Here is an 18,073-nt window from a genome sequence, read left to right as displayed (position 1 = left end):
ATGGGGCCTGTTTACGCTTAGTTGTAGTCTTTTCGCAAGGCCCAAGTGTTTCTGCTTCACTCTGTGTACTCCGACGTCGAGGTGCTAACGTCTCTGTTAAACACTTTAAAAAACTCTGAAAATGGAATACGAAAGGTGGATTCTTGAGGAGGACATATTGGACTTTGAGTTTGACGGTAGAGGATACCGTCGCCAACTAGTAGTCTGGAGTGTGCAATGCTTCAGATTCGAACGGGAAGCGGAAGTTTATAAGCGGTTGTGATGTATCGGAAAAAATAGTTCTGGGATTTACAAAATGCTAAATAAAACAAGACAGGAACGGTTTTTCTTCACGAAACTTTTTTTGGAACGTCATTGAACAGCGCTGACGACCCGGTGAGTAGCATATTTTAAAAAAAGAACGTTTAAGGTTGTTTTAAGGACATTATCGGACATGCACTATGGAAGCCATTCTGAAGCAGCCAGGGGGGGATTCTGCATGAGCCAAATAGCAGAGACAGGACCAATCGTCAAAATTTTGGTGTCGATCATTCGATTTCATCCTGGACACTACAGAAAATGGGCTAAAAGTGTTAAAAACCGGAATTTTCCTTTAAGAAAAATTACGTAAAACATTCTGGGAAATTGTCTCTGGCTGTTCCTCAGCAAGTCAGTTTCTGAGATCCATTCTTCTGGAAGGCTAGATTCATACCCCTACCCCTCGTATGTCCACTAACCCTACATGCACAGAAGAATTGGGACACCACTACCCTCACAGAAAAGCAAAGAATTTAAGAGTAGGGGTGAAAAATAGGGCAAGGGGGTATATTTGGAATGGCCTTAAATGATGATCAGTTTTTGAGGAGGAACAGTGTTAAGAAGATAGGATGTTTAAATATCAGTAGTTTACAAAAAGACATCTCAAATAGTTTTACAAAACAAGTCAGTTAAATCGAATCAACCAGTGGAAATGAATCTTATGCTGTTTGGTAACTTTACCAGTCATAGCTGCAACATTTAATTTCTTTGCTTTTTCTTATGTTCTGCATGAAAAATGCTGAAAAAAAAATCTGCCACTATGCGTCTGTACATATATCTCAAACTTGCGTTCTGGAAAGAAATCTGTTGTTAGTACAGATATTATACCTTCAAGTCCATACTGTTTCCAATAGACCTGTAGATAAATGTTCCCTGCTTCACTCAACATCATAAAGCTTTTACTGACATTTTTGATGTGGTAGATTTATATGAATGTTGGTTGCATTTAAATGTCAATGTTCTGATTGTTTGCAGGTGATGTCCCAAGCAGAGGGCCAACAAAAGAACCTTGTCCACTCCATTGACTCTCTACCAACCAAAGGCCCCCTATCTTGTCTGGACCAGGACTTGCTGCTCCTTAAAGCCACATCTGCCGCTACGCTTAGCTGCCTTGGAGAGTGCCTGAACATCCTGCAGCAGACTCAGAGTCACAACAGCCAGGCCCCACCTCAGTCTCATGCCTCCCATCGTAACCGTGGAACCCCGTCCGGTGAGTCCACCACGGGACCCATTCCAGTACTGTTAGTGGAACCCCCAACCACTCCATCTACCCCACCCCCCTTATCTCTTCAGTCCTTGCTTCCTGAGCCTAGATACAATGGAAAAGCCAGGTTGGGGCAGTTAGACTGTGGCTCGTGTCCATGCATGACGAATACAATGAACTTAAATGTTTGCAGTAAATGCTGCTGAATGTTGCATTTATGTGTATAAATCTTTGTACCATTTGTGTATTTAGGTTTTTTGTCTGTTTGTCATGTTTTGTTGGTTTTGTTTCTGTCATCAGTCCCTTTCAAAAGGCCAAATATTCACTATTAATTTCAAACTTGAATGAGGTGTGTATGAAAGTGTTGTTCATAGAACCATTGAAAATAATTTAAGCTGCATGTATGGAAATAGAAATGGCCTAATTTAAATTGGTATTTTTAAAATAAAACCTATGTGCTTCTAATTCTCCTTAAAAGATTAAACCTCTGCCTGAAGAATCCATTCTGCTGCCTCAAATGTCAGCGCTCCACCTTGTTTTACCCTCCCTGTGCCTGGTCTAATAAAGATGTTTTGATTTATACCATCTGAAGCTTGAGGGTGGTTCTATTTGGCAATCACAACTAAGATGGATATCTGGAAGGACTTCTTAAAAGCATCCAGCTATATGACACAGCCATTTATCAATTTTTGAGTACTAATCCTGTTTTCTGCGAGTAAAGATGTACATTTATAATCTATTTATGGTGTTCAGGATGCTAAAGAACAACAGACTCATAAATATCTTTGGCTATGATTGGATTGAATTTAACATGGGTTTGCCAGAAGTTCATGTGTGGTCTAAGAATAATGTCTGTAGAAAATGAATCTATTAAGCCCAAAAGTAAGCATTCATGCTTATTGTGAGCATACACCTTTCAATATCAGTAATTAACTCAAAACTGAAAACTATGTTTGTTATATTAAGAAATTGGACTTAATTTTTGGGGTGAATATCGACTTTTCAGGTAGATATTGTGTTTTCAATCATTTAGAATAGAATCGAACATCACTTTATTGTCCCGCAATGAGTAAATTATGGAGGGAAAGCTTTATATTCTAGGTGTTTTGTTGACTAAATATTAAGTATAGCTTCTAAAATAAATCGTAAGCAATTGCGGCATGTTAATGTTTGGTTATATCCTCATTCTGTTGATGGTCCAATGGAGAATCTGAGCTAAATTTTTTTACAGGAATTCTGTTTTAAAACTCCAACCCTGACGGTTGTTCCAGTTTGTCTTTGACTTTAAGAAGGTAATTTTGCATCTGTGTGTAGATGGGGGACGGTTCCCACACTGAATTTGCCCCTCCTCACTGTCTCTTGATCTTCTTTTTGCGCCAGACATTGCCATACCCTGCAGAGGGTTGTGTGGAGTGGGACCGCCGGGCCGCAAGTACAAACCTCTTTCTTCCTTCCGCTGCCTTGCTGATGAGTCCAGTGGGGGTCCAGCTGCTCCCCATTTTCGGCATGTACCCTCCACACCTCAGTGAAGAGTACCTTGTTAGGATCCTTTTGCGAGTTATTGGTGGTGTGTTTCACCAGCATGGGCTGCATCCTGACTTCATGCAGCTGATAAAGGGATGTCAGGATAGAATGGTTCACGCTGGAAGCATTTCCAAGCATGAGGTTGCACTGAGTTTTTCTGGCACGTTGGTACTTTGGATCACCTGTTGCTCCTTCAACATCAATCAACCCATTGGAGTCAGCTCTAGTTGTGACAAAGTGCAGAAAACTAAATTTTTGAACTCCCAGCAAAAAAAATAAAGAGAAAACCTGCCAGTCAAAAACCAGAGAGCAGATTTTAAAGGTCATGCAGCAGAGGATCTTTGCTGCTCCCTCGAGTCCGTTTGGATTCCTCCTCTTTCCCTCCTGCCAATGCTAAAAAGAGCTTGATACCACACCCTCCCCCTCTCTTACCAGTGCACAGAGCTTTTTTTTTCCTTTAAGGAAATGAAAATCCATAAAGGAAATCTACTTTGCAAATAGTCTTCATTGCAACCTAAACAAAGAGACAAAGTAAAATTGCTCTTGATGAAAGCCTTTCTTTGAAAAAACAAACAAAGAATAAACCTTGTATGTACGGGATTATAAACTCTGAACTAAAGTCACTGGCCGGAAATAAATGATAAAACAATGGGAGAGATTTAGTGCATGACAATTTCATTGCATTCTTTCATTAGTCAGGCTTTTCATCCACTTGCATGCCCCTATCCAACAATAACATTGGATAGCTCCTGCTCATCAATTAACTCCACATCTTGGTGCTTTGTGGCGATGTCCCAATCAAGATGATTAATTATGAATATTAACTTTAATGAAGAAAAAACTTAAAAGTTTCTACATTTTTACCAGAATAAATCCAGATCTCAACACCAAGACTAAACTTGAGCTAAATTAGAAAGAAAACAATTGTATTACAAATAGGCTGTTTTAAATAATCTGTGATTGGCAGGCAATATGTTAGAGAGTTTTTATGTTGTATAATAACAAGTATTTTAATTTCCAATCCAAAATTTAGCAGGATTACAAAATATCTCCGAAGAAAATAGTTTTAAAAAAATAGAAGCCGACCATGTTTTATACAGAAGTCCTACATTATATTTTATAGTCAAGAATAATTTTTTTAATATTTTTTTTATAGGTCTGGATGATGCATGGATTTATTTTTCTTTTTATATTTCATTTTTAAAACAACAAAACTTGTTTTGATTTTTCTTTGATTTATATTTAAATTATCTATTTCAGCTTTTATTCACAATACCAGAAATAGATTTTAATCTTTTAAAACATTAATATTTTTATTTTGCCTTCCTGACAAGATAGGAGCTTGATAAATAAACCCTTAATGGTCTGTCACTATACTTATTGAACTAAAAATCTCTAGACAGCACAAACAGGCTCTCTTTTTAATGAAGCGTAGTTACAATGCCAAATAGACATTTTTCCTACCATTGGAATTTTTGAAAAGACCCACTCGCTCCACTTAAAAAAAAAATGCACATGCCAGGGCTGCAGACTTTTACCAAACCTGGGAGTGAGAATTTAAAAGAATTTGGACAGGCAACCCTTGTCAGGGTTAGACTGAAAGGCTCTGAGGACAGGTGCAGCTGTAGGTTGGAGGTTTTCAGATGATTTAACTGATCAAACTGGCAAAATGTGGAATTTTTATAACGAAGTAAATGTTACTGAAAAACAATAGGTGATCTGTAGTTATGTGGAATTTTTTTCACACAATATTCATTATTTTCTATATTCTGATGATTTTTTTAGAGAATTTAAGTAAAGAGGAATGGGCCCTACTAAAATACTTGCATCTTATGAATACTGAAAACTAAGAGTTTCACAATTGTGTGCTAGACAATTCAGACCTTCTAGGAGGCTGCATATTCTATAAAAACTTAAAAGACAGCATTTCTGTGGATGTTTAATTCTGGTAGATGTGATGGAATTTAAATTTTTAAACCTATTTGATGGACCAAAATAAGGAATAAGATAAGTAAAAATAAAGCTTTAAGAATTTAGATATTTTTGTTGGGTTAATTAGTCCTACAATCCAACTAGGGATTATTTAACTAGACCGAACAATAATTATTTAACTTGTGAGCAAAACATGGATTTAAATTGTGACTAAATCAGATGGCTAAATTTGAGCAGATAAGGAGTAGAGCTCATTAAAATAAGCATTTGTTATAGAGAAAGCAAACCATTTGATGTGATCCTACTCTCAGTCTCCACATTGATATAGGTATATTTTATTCATATTTACTCAAGTGCTAGATTGCTTCAAATCTTCATTAATTTACAAAGTGAATTATCTTAGCCCAGATAAGATAAAATTATAATGACATACCTTGTAATAACTGCTCAGAAATCAGGGACTTTTTTAATATCTTGCGCAGCTGCTGTCAACACAGCGAATAGGTGGGCTGGTGCACTAAGGTTATTATGAAAATGTGGGCTGGATTTTTATCAGCATGGTATTTTTATATATGGAGTGGAATGGACTTGAGCTTCAATGTCCATAATTTTTTTGTGTGAAAAATTGGGGACATGGAGTGTGAGCTTGTGAAGACACTGAAATGCGTTAGTCTCTCCCCCAATGGGTGAAAGTTGACAGCCCTGACAAGCACAACCCTGTACCTATTAAAAGAGTGTGAGAGCATTCACAAACCCATTTCTCCTTGTTTTACTAGCAGTGATGTGAAATGCATTTCTTCAAATAGCATGCAAAACTTTACCTGCCGAATAGAAATGTGCCAGGCATCAGTGAGAAGCCAGAGCTGTGCTTTCAGTGTACACCATCATGTGAAATAATCTCCCAAAAACACTCCGGTCATGTTTCTCTCTTCTGAGGCCTTTCTTTTCTTCTCATACACTTCATAGACAGTGTTTCTCTTACGACCCTCGGCCATTTTCAAAGAACCGCGGTGAGAAAGGCGAGTTTCATGACTGGCTGAAACCGTAGCTCAGCACATATATGCCAGAAAGTGTGCATGCTACAGCAGGAGGAAACCATAATTATGTGACTCTTCTGTTTGCTAAGAATGGGAAACCAAGGCTGCTGTTCATCCAAATAAGCAAATAATAGATATGAAAAAAATGTTCTCGTCTAATGAGTCTAGTTTCAGTTGCAGCGTTCTTCCGGTGTTCTTTTGTGTATCACCATCTTCATGTGTTATGCTTGCTGTCACCTGCTTTAGGGCAGTACTAGCTTACTTAATAACCCCTTAGAAAGAGTCTTGAGTTTTTAAAACATTTAGGAACTGATTTCCAAAATATTTTTGCATCTTAAAACATATAAACTTGTTTGATCATAGTTACTGAACAGACCAAAAGTTTGGATACACCTTCTCATTCAAAGAGTTTTCTTTATTTTCATGCCAAAGTCCACGAAGCAGCAATCAAAGCCAAAGGTGGCTACTTTTGAAGAATCTCTTCACTTTCTCACTTTTTTGTTAAGTATATAATTCCACATGTGTTAATTCATATTTTTGATGCCTTCAGTGTGAATCTACAGGTTAAATGTTAAAGGTTGTGTTTTCTTTTGCAGTTATTTTTAAAAACATGAAATTAGAGAAATGTAATTAAATTAAAGAAACAAATTATTTGGGGAGGCTTCAGAATATTTTTTGGAGGCTTCAGCCCCCCTTAAAATTGGCCTAGTGACCCCACTGGCATCTTCCATGTATGTTTCTTCACGTCAAACAGTTAAAGGCTGTATAGAAATGGCATTCCTTTCCTTCCCATGATAGGGTCTTATACCCTGAGCACAAAACATGATTTTGCATCTGATCCAACAGAAAATGTAGTTGTGAGTAGAGATTAACCGATGTGATACCTGTATCGGATATCTTCCACCATATTGACTATTTGCTGGATCGGATATCGGCGATTTGAAATCAGAGATCCAATCCTGTGCACTTTACATGGAGCTGTTATTTCTTTATTTATGGGATGAATTGGGATGCTGCCAACAGTCCAACACACCAGAGTCACATGTCTGAAGTAGCACCTACTGTACTGTAATCATGTAGTCAGCATTGTTACTGATCTAATTATGGGATGCAGGTGTATTAAGGTAGAGTAACATCAAGGACTCTTTTATTATCACATCAATATTTTTTAATTCATGTAATGCAACACTTCTCAATCTTGTGTGCTGGTCTATTTAACTCAACAATGCATTTGCATTAATGAGGAGAATAAAAACAATACTAAACTATAACATTTCAACAACTGTTCCCCTTCCTATATAGTTAGTCTTATTCTATCAATAAACAAAGAAAATGCACTTTCCACCTTAACAAATGGCTGGTCTATGATTACAGAAAGCACTACTGATGCAGAACTATGTCTGCTACATTACCCATATATAGAAAATTAGGAAGTCCTTTAACAAAGGACTGTGTGCAAGTGCAACACAGGCTTTTGTTATAACGCACAAGCAATTAAATCTGAAATCCAAAAAGGCTCCAGACAGATAGAGCTGTGGGAGGCATCTGCTGTGGTGCAGCTGGTCTAAAAGTAGCATGAATATGAGCATGTGTACGATCATTAAAGGTGGGGATGTTGGGTATAAGAATTTCTTACTGAATAAGAAAAAAATTGTATTTATTGTTTTTTTATTTTCTTCTAGATGTTACTTCATAGTGTCAATTTTTATTTTTAAAACTTACCTTGTCTGTTGGGGCTTACATTTATTAATAACCCTTTTTAAGCGTTGACATAAGCATCTTTGTTTTCATGTTATGACATTTTAAAGGTCACCTCGTTTTTTAGATCCCCTTTGCCTCTGCTGCTGTTGCACTCTGCTGCTTCTACATCACTGAAGCCTTTTCTTCCAATCCAGGCTTTATTTAAAACGCTTCCATAACTGCTATTTTAAACATTTCACTTTTTAGAAGATAACTTCTGTATCTTTAAGTTCTAGTCACACGTCTGTTAGATGAATTACTAAGCCTTGCAAAAGATGTCATACCCTTTCATTTTTTTTTTTTGTGCATTTGATCACAATACAAATGGAAGCTTCTGTATTTGCAGAAAAACACTTAAGTTTTGTCTGTGTTTCTTCACATGAGTCCATGCTAGTATTCCGTTGGTTTTACTTGTTCTTCTTATTTAAATAGCTACAGCTAAAGGTGTGAACAGTAACGTGTTTACGTCTTACAGCAGATTCTTGTATGACGTACGGACTTTGACTAGACCATTTTAACATATGCAAATCCTTTGATCTTATCTCTGGCTGAATTTTCTTGTCTTGCTTGTGGGTACACCTTTGTCCCAAAGCCATCTTTTGCAGAACTGTTTCGACACATTCCAGGATGCCTCTGTCCTTGGCACTCTGACCTCCTTTCCCCACAGCATGATGCTGCCCTTTTTCGTTATTCAATGCTAAACCCAGTCCCTTACATAGCTAGTGGCATGTAAGGGCCTGGAACTTTTTGTAGCTTCTTTTCATCAAAGGTTCTCTTTGTGGCAATAATATAGTCATCCTTTTGAAGCACATTAATATCAGACGTCCTGCCAACAGCTCATCCCACCTGAGCTGCAGCTCTCGGAAGCTTTCCTTAGAGTTTTCATTGGCTTATTCACTGCTTTCTTTTATTTATGTTGTCCTTGTTCAGGTCCTGTCTTGGAAATTTGAAATGATGGATTGAACAGTTCACTGTCGGATGTTTAAAACTAGCTTTGACATCTTTTTAAATTGAACCTATCTTTAAACTTTCCATTTGGGTTTATTCCTGTCTGCTGTGTTTATTGCTTTCTACAGTATGATGCTGCTTGTTCATAAATGTTCTCTAAGAAACCTTCTCTAAGAGGTCTTCCAGTACACCACCATTTATACTGAGACTGAATTAAAGTGGTTGATTGGTTTATCAATAACAGACATCCAAAGGCATCTGATTGCACTGGGATATATTTATCCATGTCAGAGTAATTGACACTGCATTATTTTTTGTAAACCCATATTTCTATTTTTCTTTGCTTGACTTTTATACATCAATTATCAATCAGTGTATTAAATAGGAAATGTTTTTGGTTGTTAAGTGAACAAAATACAAGGTACCCAAGTTCCTTTTGTGTAAGCTGGGGTCAGGATTATAGTTATTTTGTTCAGTTTTAATGACTAACTTTGATGTGGCACTAAGTCTAATCTATAAAGAGAAGCAAACAATCTTGCACGTAATTTCCTGGTTTCTCAGCTCCATAAGTCATCCCACACCTTTTTAATACTGAATGTCAGATCTAAATGGAAGATAGTGATATTTGATTTCTCCTTCGCCTCTGATTCAATCCAAACAAAACCACCAATGAATTTCTTAGCTGCTTTTGTGATCTAAAAGTTAACAGGTGGCTCCGATGCTTCTTTGTTTCAGATGGTGTTCCTGTGTGGACTGTACCAAAGTCGCCCTCAGACGAGACGCTGAAGAACGGAGGTCTGACTCCCCTGCAATCAGACGAGCCCTCGCCGGCCCTCAGGAAAAGGAATCTGTCCCATGGTGCAGAGGTGAGGGTCATTTTCCTTTCCATGTTCTCACCTCTGAATTTATTCTGTCACTTTTGGGAGGACACGTCATGTCCGATACTGCTGCAATATTACCTTCTTTGAAAACAGACAAGTTTTAAGAAAGAAAAATCTTTTTAGTATTTAGAACGATGCAAAATATCTATCTATCTATCTATCTATCTATCTATCTATCTATCTATCTATCTATCTATCTATCTATCTATCTATCTATCTATCTATCTATCTATCTATCTATCTATCTATCTATCTATCTATCTATCTATCTATCTATCTATCTATCTATCTATCTATCTATCTATAAAAATATATTTATATATAAAATATAAATCAAAATTAAACTGGAAACTCAACAAAAATTGGAATTTTCTCATAAAAAATGTACAGGACCTCTGTGTCTTGTTCTTTGTTCACCACTAATTTGCTGATTTAAAATGTATTCTTCAAAAATGTTCCCCCAAATCCAGCAGTCAGATTTCCTGTTTTCTTTTACTCTGAGCAGCACTTCTTTGTCACTAATCCTAATTCAATATGTGTGACAGAAACGCGCTCCTGCAACAGGTAGGGCAATAACATAACACATAATAAAACAAATCAGCCACAACAATAAAACCACAGATATAAACCAGTAATACTTTTATTGTGTATGAGGTACATGTGGATTTCTCAGGTTGGCAAACTACTTAAATATACTTTTTTTTTGTACTAATGTCTCTTAGAAATTCCATATCACTCTGAAGGGAGTTGTGTTTTCTCTTTTATAATATTAATTTAGGTTTAACATGATGAACTTTTGGGGCTGCTCAGTGGCGCATTGCTGCCTTGCAGCAAGAAGGTTCTGGGTTCGATTCTCAGCCCGGGGTCTTTCTGCATGGAGTTTGCATGTTCTCCCTGAGCAAGCGTGGGTTCTCTCTGGGTACTCCGGCTTCCTCCCACAGTTCAAAAACATGAATGTTAGGTTGATTGGCTTCTCTAAATTGTCCTCAAGTGTGAGTGTGTGCATGAATAGTTGTTTGTCCTGTGTTGCCCTGTGCTGGTGCCCTGTGCAGTCAATGGCCTCTCGCCCATTGACTGCTGGAGATGGGCACCAGCACCCCTCGCGACCCCACTCGGGACAGGCGTGTAAGAAGATGGATGGATGATGCACTTTTGACTTTTTATTGAGTTTACTCATAAGATCAAATATTCTTTATTCTCAATTTTTCATTATTTTTGACCTCGTAAAACAAGGAATAACAATGAAGATGATTGTAAGTTGCTGTTAGCTATAAAGTTCTATGTATTTATTTATTTTTATAACTACATGATTAATAGACTAATAATTTACTGAAGGCCAGGAGCATCTTCAGAAGCAGTTGAATTTCCTTCCAAAATTTGTTGTTTAGACCTTAAAATGTTACAGTTGAACTAACCTGACAGCATTAAGGATAAATGGATGTCTTTCCATCTCTTGTGTTTTTTCTTGATGCCCTGTGAGGGAACCACTCATCTGCAGTGGATGTTTTAGCAGGGCTGCTGTCAGATAAGTGGGTCACACAATATAGAGATGGGAATGAGCTGATCCCAGGAGGTCCTCACAGAATCCATCCTGGCTGTCTGTTGCAGAAATGGGCTGTCAGACAGTCTGGACCACCCTGTGCCTCTATCAGAAAACAGTGACAGGTGTCTGTGGTGTGTTATGGAAAGCTAAGAGGGAGAGGTATTAATGTTCTCCCTTTACTCCCTATAAGAACTCCAAACTATCTGCACACAAAAAGCTTCATATAAAAAAAAGAAAAAAAAGAAGCACGTTTGTCTGTAAATTTGCAACATCTTAAGTTATTTATTCATAATCATGCTTATTTGAATGTACAGCACAGACTCTCCTCTGTAAATGTTTAATCAGAGATGTTGAAAATCCTCTGTTTCAACTTGACAGAACCTTTGATTTATTTGTGTTCTGGTGTTTGTGCTGCTTTGTGAAGTACTTTGGATTTTTATTCAGTAAAGTTAAAAAGATGAAGTTTACTATTTTTTCTGGTAGTGAGGCATAAGGCTGAGCAAACCTTGCAAACATGTGAGCCACAGGGTTAACTAAAGTTAGGAATCAACTTTTTATTTATTTATTTTTTTTTTATAAATAAGGAAGAATAATTTGTTAAATAGAAGAAGGGAAAACTCTAGTTATCAAAGAAAATTACCTCTTTTGTTCGCAGTACTTTGGCTATAAGACCTTTTCATTACTTATTTATTTATTTTCTACTTCTTTATATATATAAAAAATTAAAAAAAGAAAAAAATATCTAAAATAAATTGCTTAATTGCTGTTTAGCACAAAGAGATAAAAAAACTGAGTAGTTCAGTTAAGCTTTTAAACTCTTTCAAAACTACATTTTCTCCATTTCAATCACCAATCTATTGTAATTAACCACATCCGTGTTAACTTAAGAATTTTAAATAAATCTAGCAGCAATATTACCTGCCATTCAGTATTTATACGCTCAAAGAATTAGGAAGAAATAATATTATAAATTAAGCCATCCACACCATTCCAGTCACTTCATTATCAACATACGTTATACATAAAGAATATTACGTAATTCAATATGTAATATGTAATTCATGACAAAAATACTCTATGAAAGTTTATTTTATAAAGTAAAAGCCAATCATTTAAGGAAAATTAACTGTATTCAGTAATATTAAAAGTATTTGGTTAAAAATTCCATGAGCCGCACCCGGAACTGAAGACAGTGATAGAAGGTCAGAAAAGAACCAGAACATCCCTCCTTAAGACTGATGTTTTGCTGTAGACTGATGAAGAAAGCATAGAACTGTCTGGAAGGGGTGCATTCACTTATACTGGATATCAAATCAACATAATGTCTCAGAAAAAGAAGATCATACTGGCAGTAGAACATGGTCATTTAGCGGTTTGGCTGTTTCACAGTCAGAATAACTTCTATGATGGACACATTCGTGAATCCTCTATAGGGATTATCCATCAGAACAGCATCTAAAACAAACCCAAGAGTCCACCACTGATTGGCTCAGAAGTTTTTAGAAGAGTCTAACCAAAGCTTGGACTTAGATACCACTATCAGACTTTAGAACGACCCAATCAATGAGGCTGAATTAAAACTGTTCTGTAAAGGAGGAAGGACCAAACTTTATCCACAAACATTTAAAAGCCTCTCCATCAGTTCCTGAATACTTCTGAAGGCAGATTTTGCTGCCAAGTTGGGCACAAGTCATTACGAGGTTTATGGGGTAAATAGATTTCCCACTGGGCAAGTAGGTGTGAACAGCTTCTTTCCTGAACAAATGAGAAAATACAAAAGATGTATTTTGTTACCTTTATCATAAATGTTATAAACCTTTTATTGATACAAAATACTATTTTTTTCCAAACTGTACAAGAATCCTATTCGTCCTCAGTTTCTATCCTGCTCCTCCTAAAAAAATTGAACCTTTTTTAACAAGATGTAAAGATTTATGACAGATAAGTATCTCTTTTGCTGTTAATATCGCCTTTGTCAAAGACTTTGACTTTGTCATAAGCTCTGAAATTCCTGATAGATACTGTTTTTCTTTGTGTCGACACTCGTGTCAGTCTAACCATAAAGGCCAGAGAAGTTAGGTAGTATTGACATCTGAGTGAAAACCCCTTAATAGTGACAGTTAATAATATCTGTATAAAGAAAGTGATGAGAGAAGAATTCATGTTGATGATCGGATCATCTACAGATTTAAAGACTGCTTGCAACCATCCTATATTATTAAAAAATATCAAGCATTATGGTGGAGTGATGCAAAAATGATGTGAGATAAAGTCACTAAGAAAAAATATGATTAAAGAGAGTTTTCTCCATTAACGCCTTTTTCACTCAGGCTTCATCTTTCAGGGTTTTTTTGTGTTTTTTGTAAAATTGAGGTTAGATTGGGATCCCTTTTAATCCTGCTAAAAATCCAGCTGCATTTCATTTCCTTACCTAAAGCTGTTGAACTGAAAAAAGTTGCATAGATCACGTCTCTGTAATATCTTCTTCTTGCCTGCTTTTCAGTATTGCATCAGATTCTAGATTAATTCCAGATTTCCCCTCGGCCGCTGTTTTTCTAAGCATTGTATGTGAATATCTCCTGCCCAGTGTGAGTCATTGGACATTTACTCCTGCATGATGAGGACAGAAAAGACGAAGCTTAATCCATCATCATCATCATGCTTAATTAATAAAGAGGACATTTCAGAGCTTTGGAGTCAGTGATGTAAAGTGTTCTGCACATGCTAAAAGTTGATATGGAGATGTAAGTTTGCCATCTTGTGGTCATGAGACATAATGCAGATAGAATTAAGTCCTTTGATTTTTCTGATACATGAATATGATGAACAATTTTTCCTAGAACAAAAGAGATGTAATAATTAACAGCTCTGATGCCATTTCTTGCTAAATACACTTGTCTCCTCGTAGAATTACAGGCTGACAATCTTCCCCATCTGTTGGTGAATCGTTTATGCTGTAATCTAATGAGCAGGTGCAGCATCAAGGCACAAAGTGCATTACCTCAGAATAATGAAGGTTTCCTGCTTGAATTATGTAGCACCACCGTGGCTTTTCATATTCAGTCTAAGTATGCAGCCAGCAGAAATGGAGATCAGGGATGGTGCGTGACTGTGGAGGAAATGGAGAGAAAATTGCTGCTGCTTGCAGAAATCTCTTGGCTCTATGCATGAGCTACAGCTCCGGTGCATTACTTATAATATTTGATTTCTGTATTCCTTTAGTTATAAGCCGAATCAGTAAAATGCAGATAAACTTCCGCAGTCACCATTATTAACATTGATAAATGGACTCAGTGCATCCTTTTCTTAAAAATCTGACCTGAAGTCTATAGTTTGAGGTGGACTCATAGATATTAATATAAGCAAAGATAACATCCTGACAGCTTAGAGTTAGAACAACTAGCATAAAATACATTTAAAATATTTAATCCTCAATGCCCCAACAGAAAATGACAGACTAAATATTTATGATCCTGATGATTTCCCTTTTTTACCAGCAGGGGGCAGCAAAGCAATCCAAGCGATTTTTTTTTTTTTTGTCTTCCACAAAAAAAGTTTCAGTAAATCTGATGAAATGATATTAATAATGATAAAATATTAACTGAAGTATGTAGATATCAGCTTTTGAAGATTTCTAGTTAACAATTTAGCAAAATCTTCTATGGATGTGGCTAATTTCTAGAATGAGACAAGTTTTTTTTTGTTTTTTTTCAAAATTCTACTTCAGACTGAATATTTTACTAAAGAGGCAAATAAGGTGCAGTGTGCCCTCAGCCATTGCTTATAAGTCACTTTGCTTTGTTTGCATCACTTTTAGGAGACACCTTGTTTGAAACTAATATCCTCATGATCTCTATTCTTTCCTTCTACCCTAATAAAAGCACAGAGCAAATTCCCTCTTTTAATATTTAATAGAAATAAGAAACCCTGCAAATGTATGCATTATGCAGTCTGTGAATGGAGACGTTTTTTAAAAATCACTGCAAAATCTCAAACCTGCAGACCCACTTTGTTCTTTACTCACAGTTATATGCTGACTGTTGATGTCCTTTAGGATTAGATCAAAATCTTAAATTTATTCAGTTATCAGAGGATGTTTTTTTTTATGAGAAAACTCACAGTTTGCTGAAATAAAGAGATTTCTGTGAAGAGGAGTCGGCCAAAATTCTCCTACAGTGACATCAATGACCCGTTGCCACTGATCACCCTCCAAGGAGGAGAGAAGCATTTATTAGATTAAAGGGAAAATATGTTTATCATCTGGTGGGTGAGCAATGATCTGGTTACATAGAATAATGATTATTATATCTGTTATGAAAAAATAGTTGGATAATCTTAAAAATTGATTGCAAAAAAACCTACTGGGAAAAATGCTTAAGTGGGTAAATACTTTTTTTCAGTACTGTTTGTAATACAATCATACTTGGAGATAGCTGAAGAGCATTGCGTTGTATCTTTAGGCATCTTAAGACAATACCCTACCTGGTTAAATAAGGTATTCTATCTAAAGTTGTATTGTTTTTTTTATTATATAAAGTTTGAAAAAGGCAATTGAAAAACAAAATCTATTTGTTCCTGAGTAAGAAAGCTTGATGAAGTCAGATTGCAATTTTAGACTCAAGGTTGCTTTTTTTTGCTGTTTTGCTTCAACTGTTCTTTTCAGTACCTGTAAAGTGTCTGGTTGTGCTTTTACAGTTCATTTATTTTGCTTATTTCTGTTTGTAAGGAAAGAAACTTTGTAGGTTAAAAACATGCACAGTTGATGAAGTATAAAACTGTTCTTTATTTGGTGTCTTTATGCTTTATTGGCAAAAATCAGGCATGTTAGAATCACAGCAGGCTGCAAAATGGTTTTGTTCACAGCAAGCAGTTTTTGACCTTCAACATCCAACAGAAACAATTGGACATTTGAAAGTGAAGTTAGAGATTCCCTCCAAACTTTCAATCTCATGACTATAATGAAGATTTTTATTTCTTCATTTAAGCTTTTAGCAAGAAAGAAATCATTGAGATTTTGATCTTTTACAAGGATGTCCTTGTATGTAAGCTACTACATTAAACATTAAAAAAGACACTTTTTTTCATAATAAATACATGTACTTAGCTAAGGTGAGCATTCCTCTAAAAAGAAATAAATGCTTGATGAGTGTTTTAAAACTTTCACATCTTTTAAAACTGCCAGATGGCCCAGCTCCAGCTAGCTTTGATTCAAATGCCAAATGGGAGCGCAGACAGGAAGCTCTTCAGTGTCTGCCTGGAAGCTGACTTTCAAAGCATCTCTGACATTTAACTTGGAAAACGGTGCTTAAAAAAAAAAAATTCACGCTATAACTGAATCAGTGTTTTCAAATAGCTCGATCTTTCAGGCAGGAAGTCTTATTTATTGGAAAGTGCACAGAAACAAAGTTCAATGATTGTCTGACTAAATGTCAAATAATAAAGTGGGTGGTGAAGTGTTTAATGCCGCTGCCTGGGAAAACACATCTACTCACCTGCGGAGTTTCAGAGAAAATGCCAGGCAAGTATAAAATGGCTCAGGGGGTTCAGAGTTGGAGGGAAATAAAAAAATACCCAGCAAAATACAAGGGAAAAGGGAGATGCACAAAATCTAAAAGTATGGAAAATATATTATTCAAGTTCTGACAGTTTGGTTTGAATATGAATACAGATCTTTAGACATAAAAATGACACATATGTATACATATTATATATATATACTGTATATATATTTATGTCCGGGTTGCTGCCTGATCAATGATTCTTCAAGAGATCTGAATCCTTTTACCACCATCAGCAAGCAAGGAGGCTGAAGTGTTTTGCTCTAGAACACAATTTAGATTGACAGATGGGGGGTTGAACCAGCAACCCAACAATTACAGAACAAACTCTGGCTCTACTGTTGCCCTGGTGGATAAAAGCCGGACCAGAAGACCTGTGATTATAAAACATGGAAAAATCCTTTATTGCCACAAACACAAAAGTACTTCAGGAGGTGACTGAGTCATTTAGAAGTAGGGAGAAGGTACCGCCCTCTACTTAGAGACTCTATCATTTATTCAATAAAATTCTACTCAAAAATACTTCATTAAAAGAAATGAAATGTTAAAACTCTTATGAAGGTTTCTGTAATTAGTTGTTTTAGCTGCAGACTGTAGAAAGATCAGATCTCCTGTTTCTGTTTAATTATGGTAACTACTTAACATTAATGATGCAGACATATACAATTATTGCTTAATAGATGTAAGCCGCTCCTTAAAAAAGTTACAGCCAACAAACTTTGTTTAAAAATAAGCAAATGTCCTCAATCCATCATTGTTTCTACCTTGGCATTGCTTTTAAGGGCAAATTGACAAAATCAGGATGAGATTTAATGTAATAAAAGGCAGTTGTATGTCTGATTTTATTTTTTACTTTATCTGTGCTTTCAATGTACTGCACATTGAATCATTTTTTTCCCCCTTCTTACATGCGTTTTATCCATAAATTAAATTGGAACAATCTTTTATTTCAACATTCCTTCTATAAAATTGTAGTAGTTTGAAATCTTTTTAGGCCTTTATGTGAAAACATATGACGGTGATGTCTAAAGGCTTTAATCTCAAGAGAAAAAAAGGAAACAGAAAAACTTTTTGTAGAAAATAAATTTTTTTTTAAATAACGTCTAGGATGGGGGCTGGTCATTCCTGGCACTTTGTGGGTTTTTGATAAATACCAGTTAAAAAGCTTGTCCACTGTAATGTCCCAGAGCTGATGGTGATTTTAATGCTTGACTGAAACCAAAAGGGCTGCTGTTATTTACTAGTTTTGATCTCATAACATCAGTTGATGCGCATGATGCCAAAGGATGTGGCTAATGGACTGGAGAAATGCTGGAAAAACTCCAGCCAGGATTGTTTCAATCGCAAACATATTGCAGAAATAACATTGTAAAAGTCTGCAACAATGAAATGTTGATCCAGAGGCGTCA

At 36.1% G+C, this 18,073-nt stretch overlaps 1 protein-coding gene across 2 annotated transcripts in view; it reads left to right on the top strand.

Annotated features, from left to right (window-relative positions):
• Positions 1–18,073, top strand: part of LOC119778006 (oxysterol-binding protein-related protein 10) — a 109,835-nt gene that overhangs the window by 68,602 nt on the left and 23,160 nt on the right. For both annotated transcript variants that reach the window (XM_038277023.1, XM_038277022.1), the window contains 2 exons: positions 1,273–1,507; positions 9,418–9,548. In XM_038277023.1, coding sequence (XP_038132951.1) covers positions 1,273–1,507; positions 9,418–9,548 — 366 coding nt within the window. The remainder of the gene's footprint in view (positions 1–1,272; positions 1,508–9,417; positions 9,549–18,073) is intronic.

This window comes from Cyprinodon tularosa, unplaced genomic scaffold (assembly GCF_016077235.1).
Source record: "Cyprinodon tularosa strain WSP-4 unplaced genomic scaffold, ASM1607723v1 ctg13, whole genome shotgun sequence".
NCBI classification, from domain to species: domain Eukaryota; kingdom Metazoa; phylum Chordata; class Actinopteri; order Cyprinodontiformes; family Cyprinodontidae; genus Cyprinodon; species Cyprinodon tularosa.
Note: the sequence above shows the minus strand (reverse complement) of the source record. Positions and strands in the feature narration are given on the sequence as shown.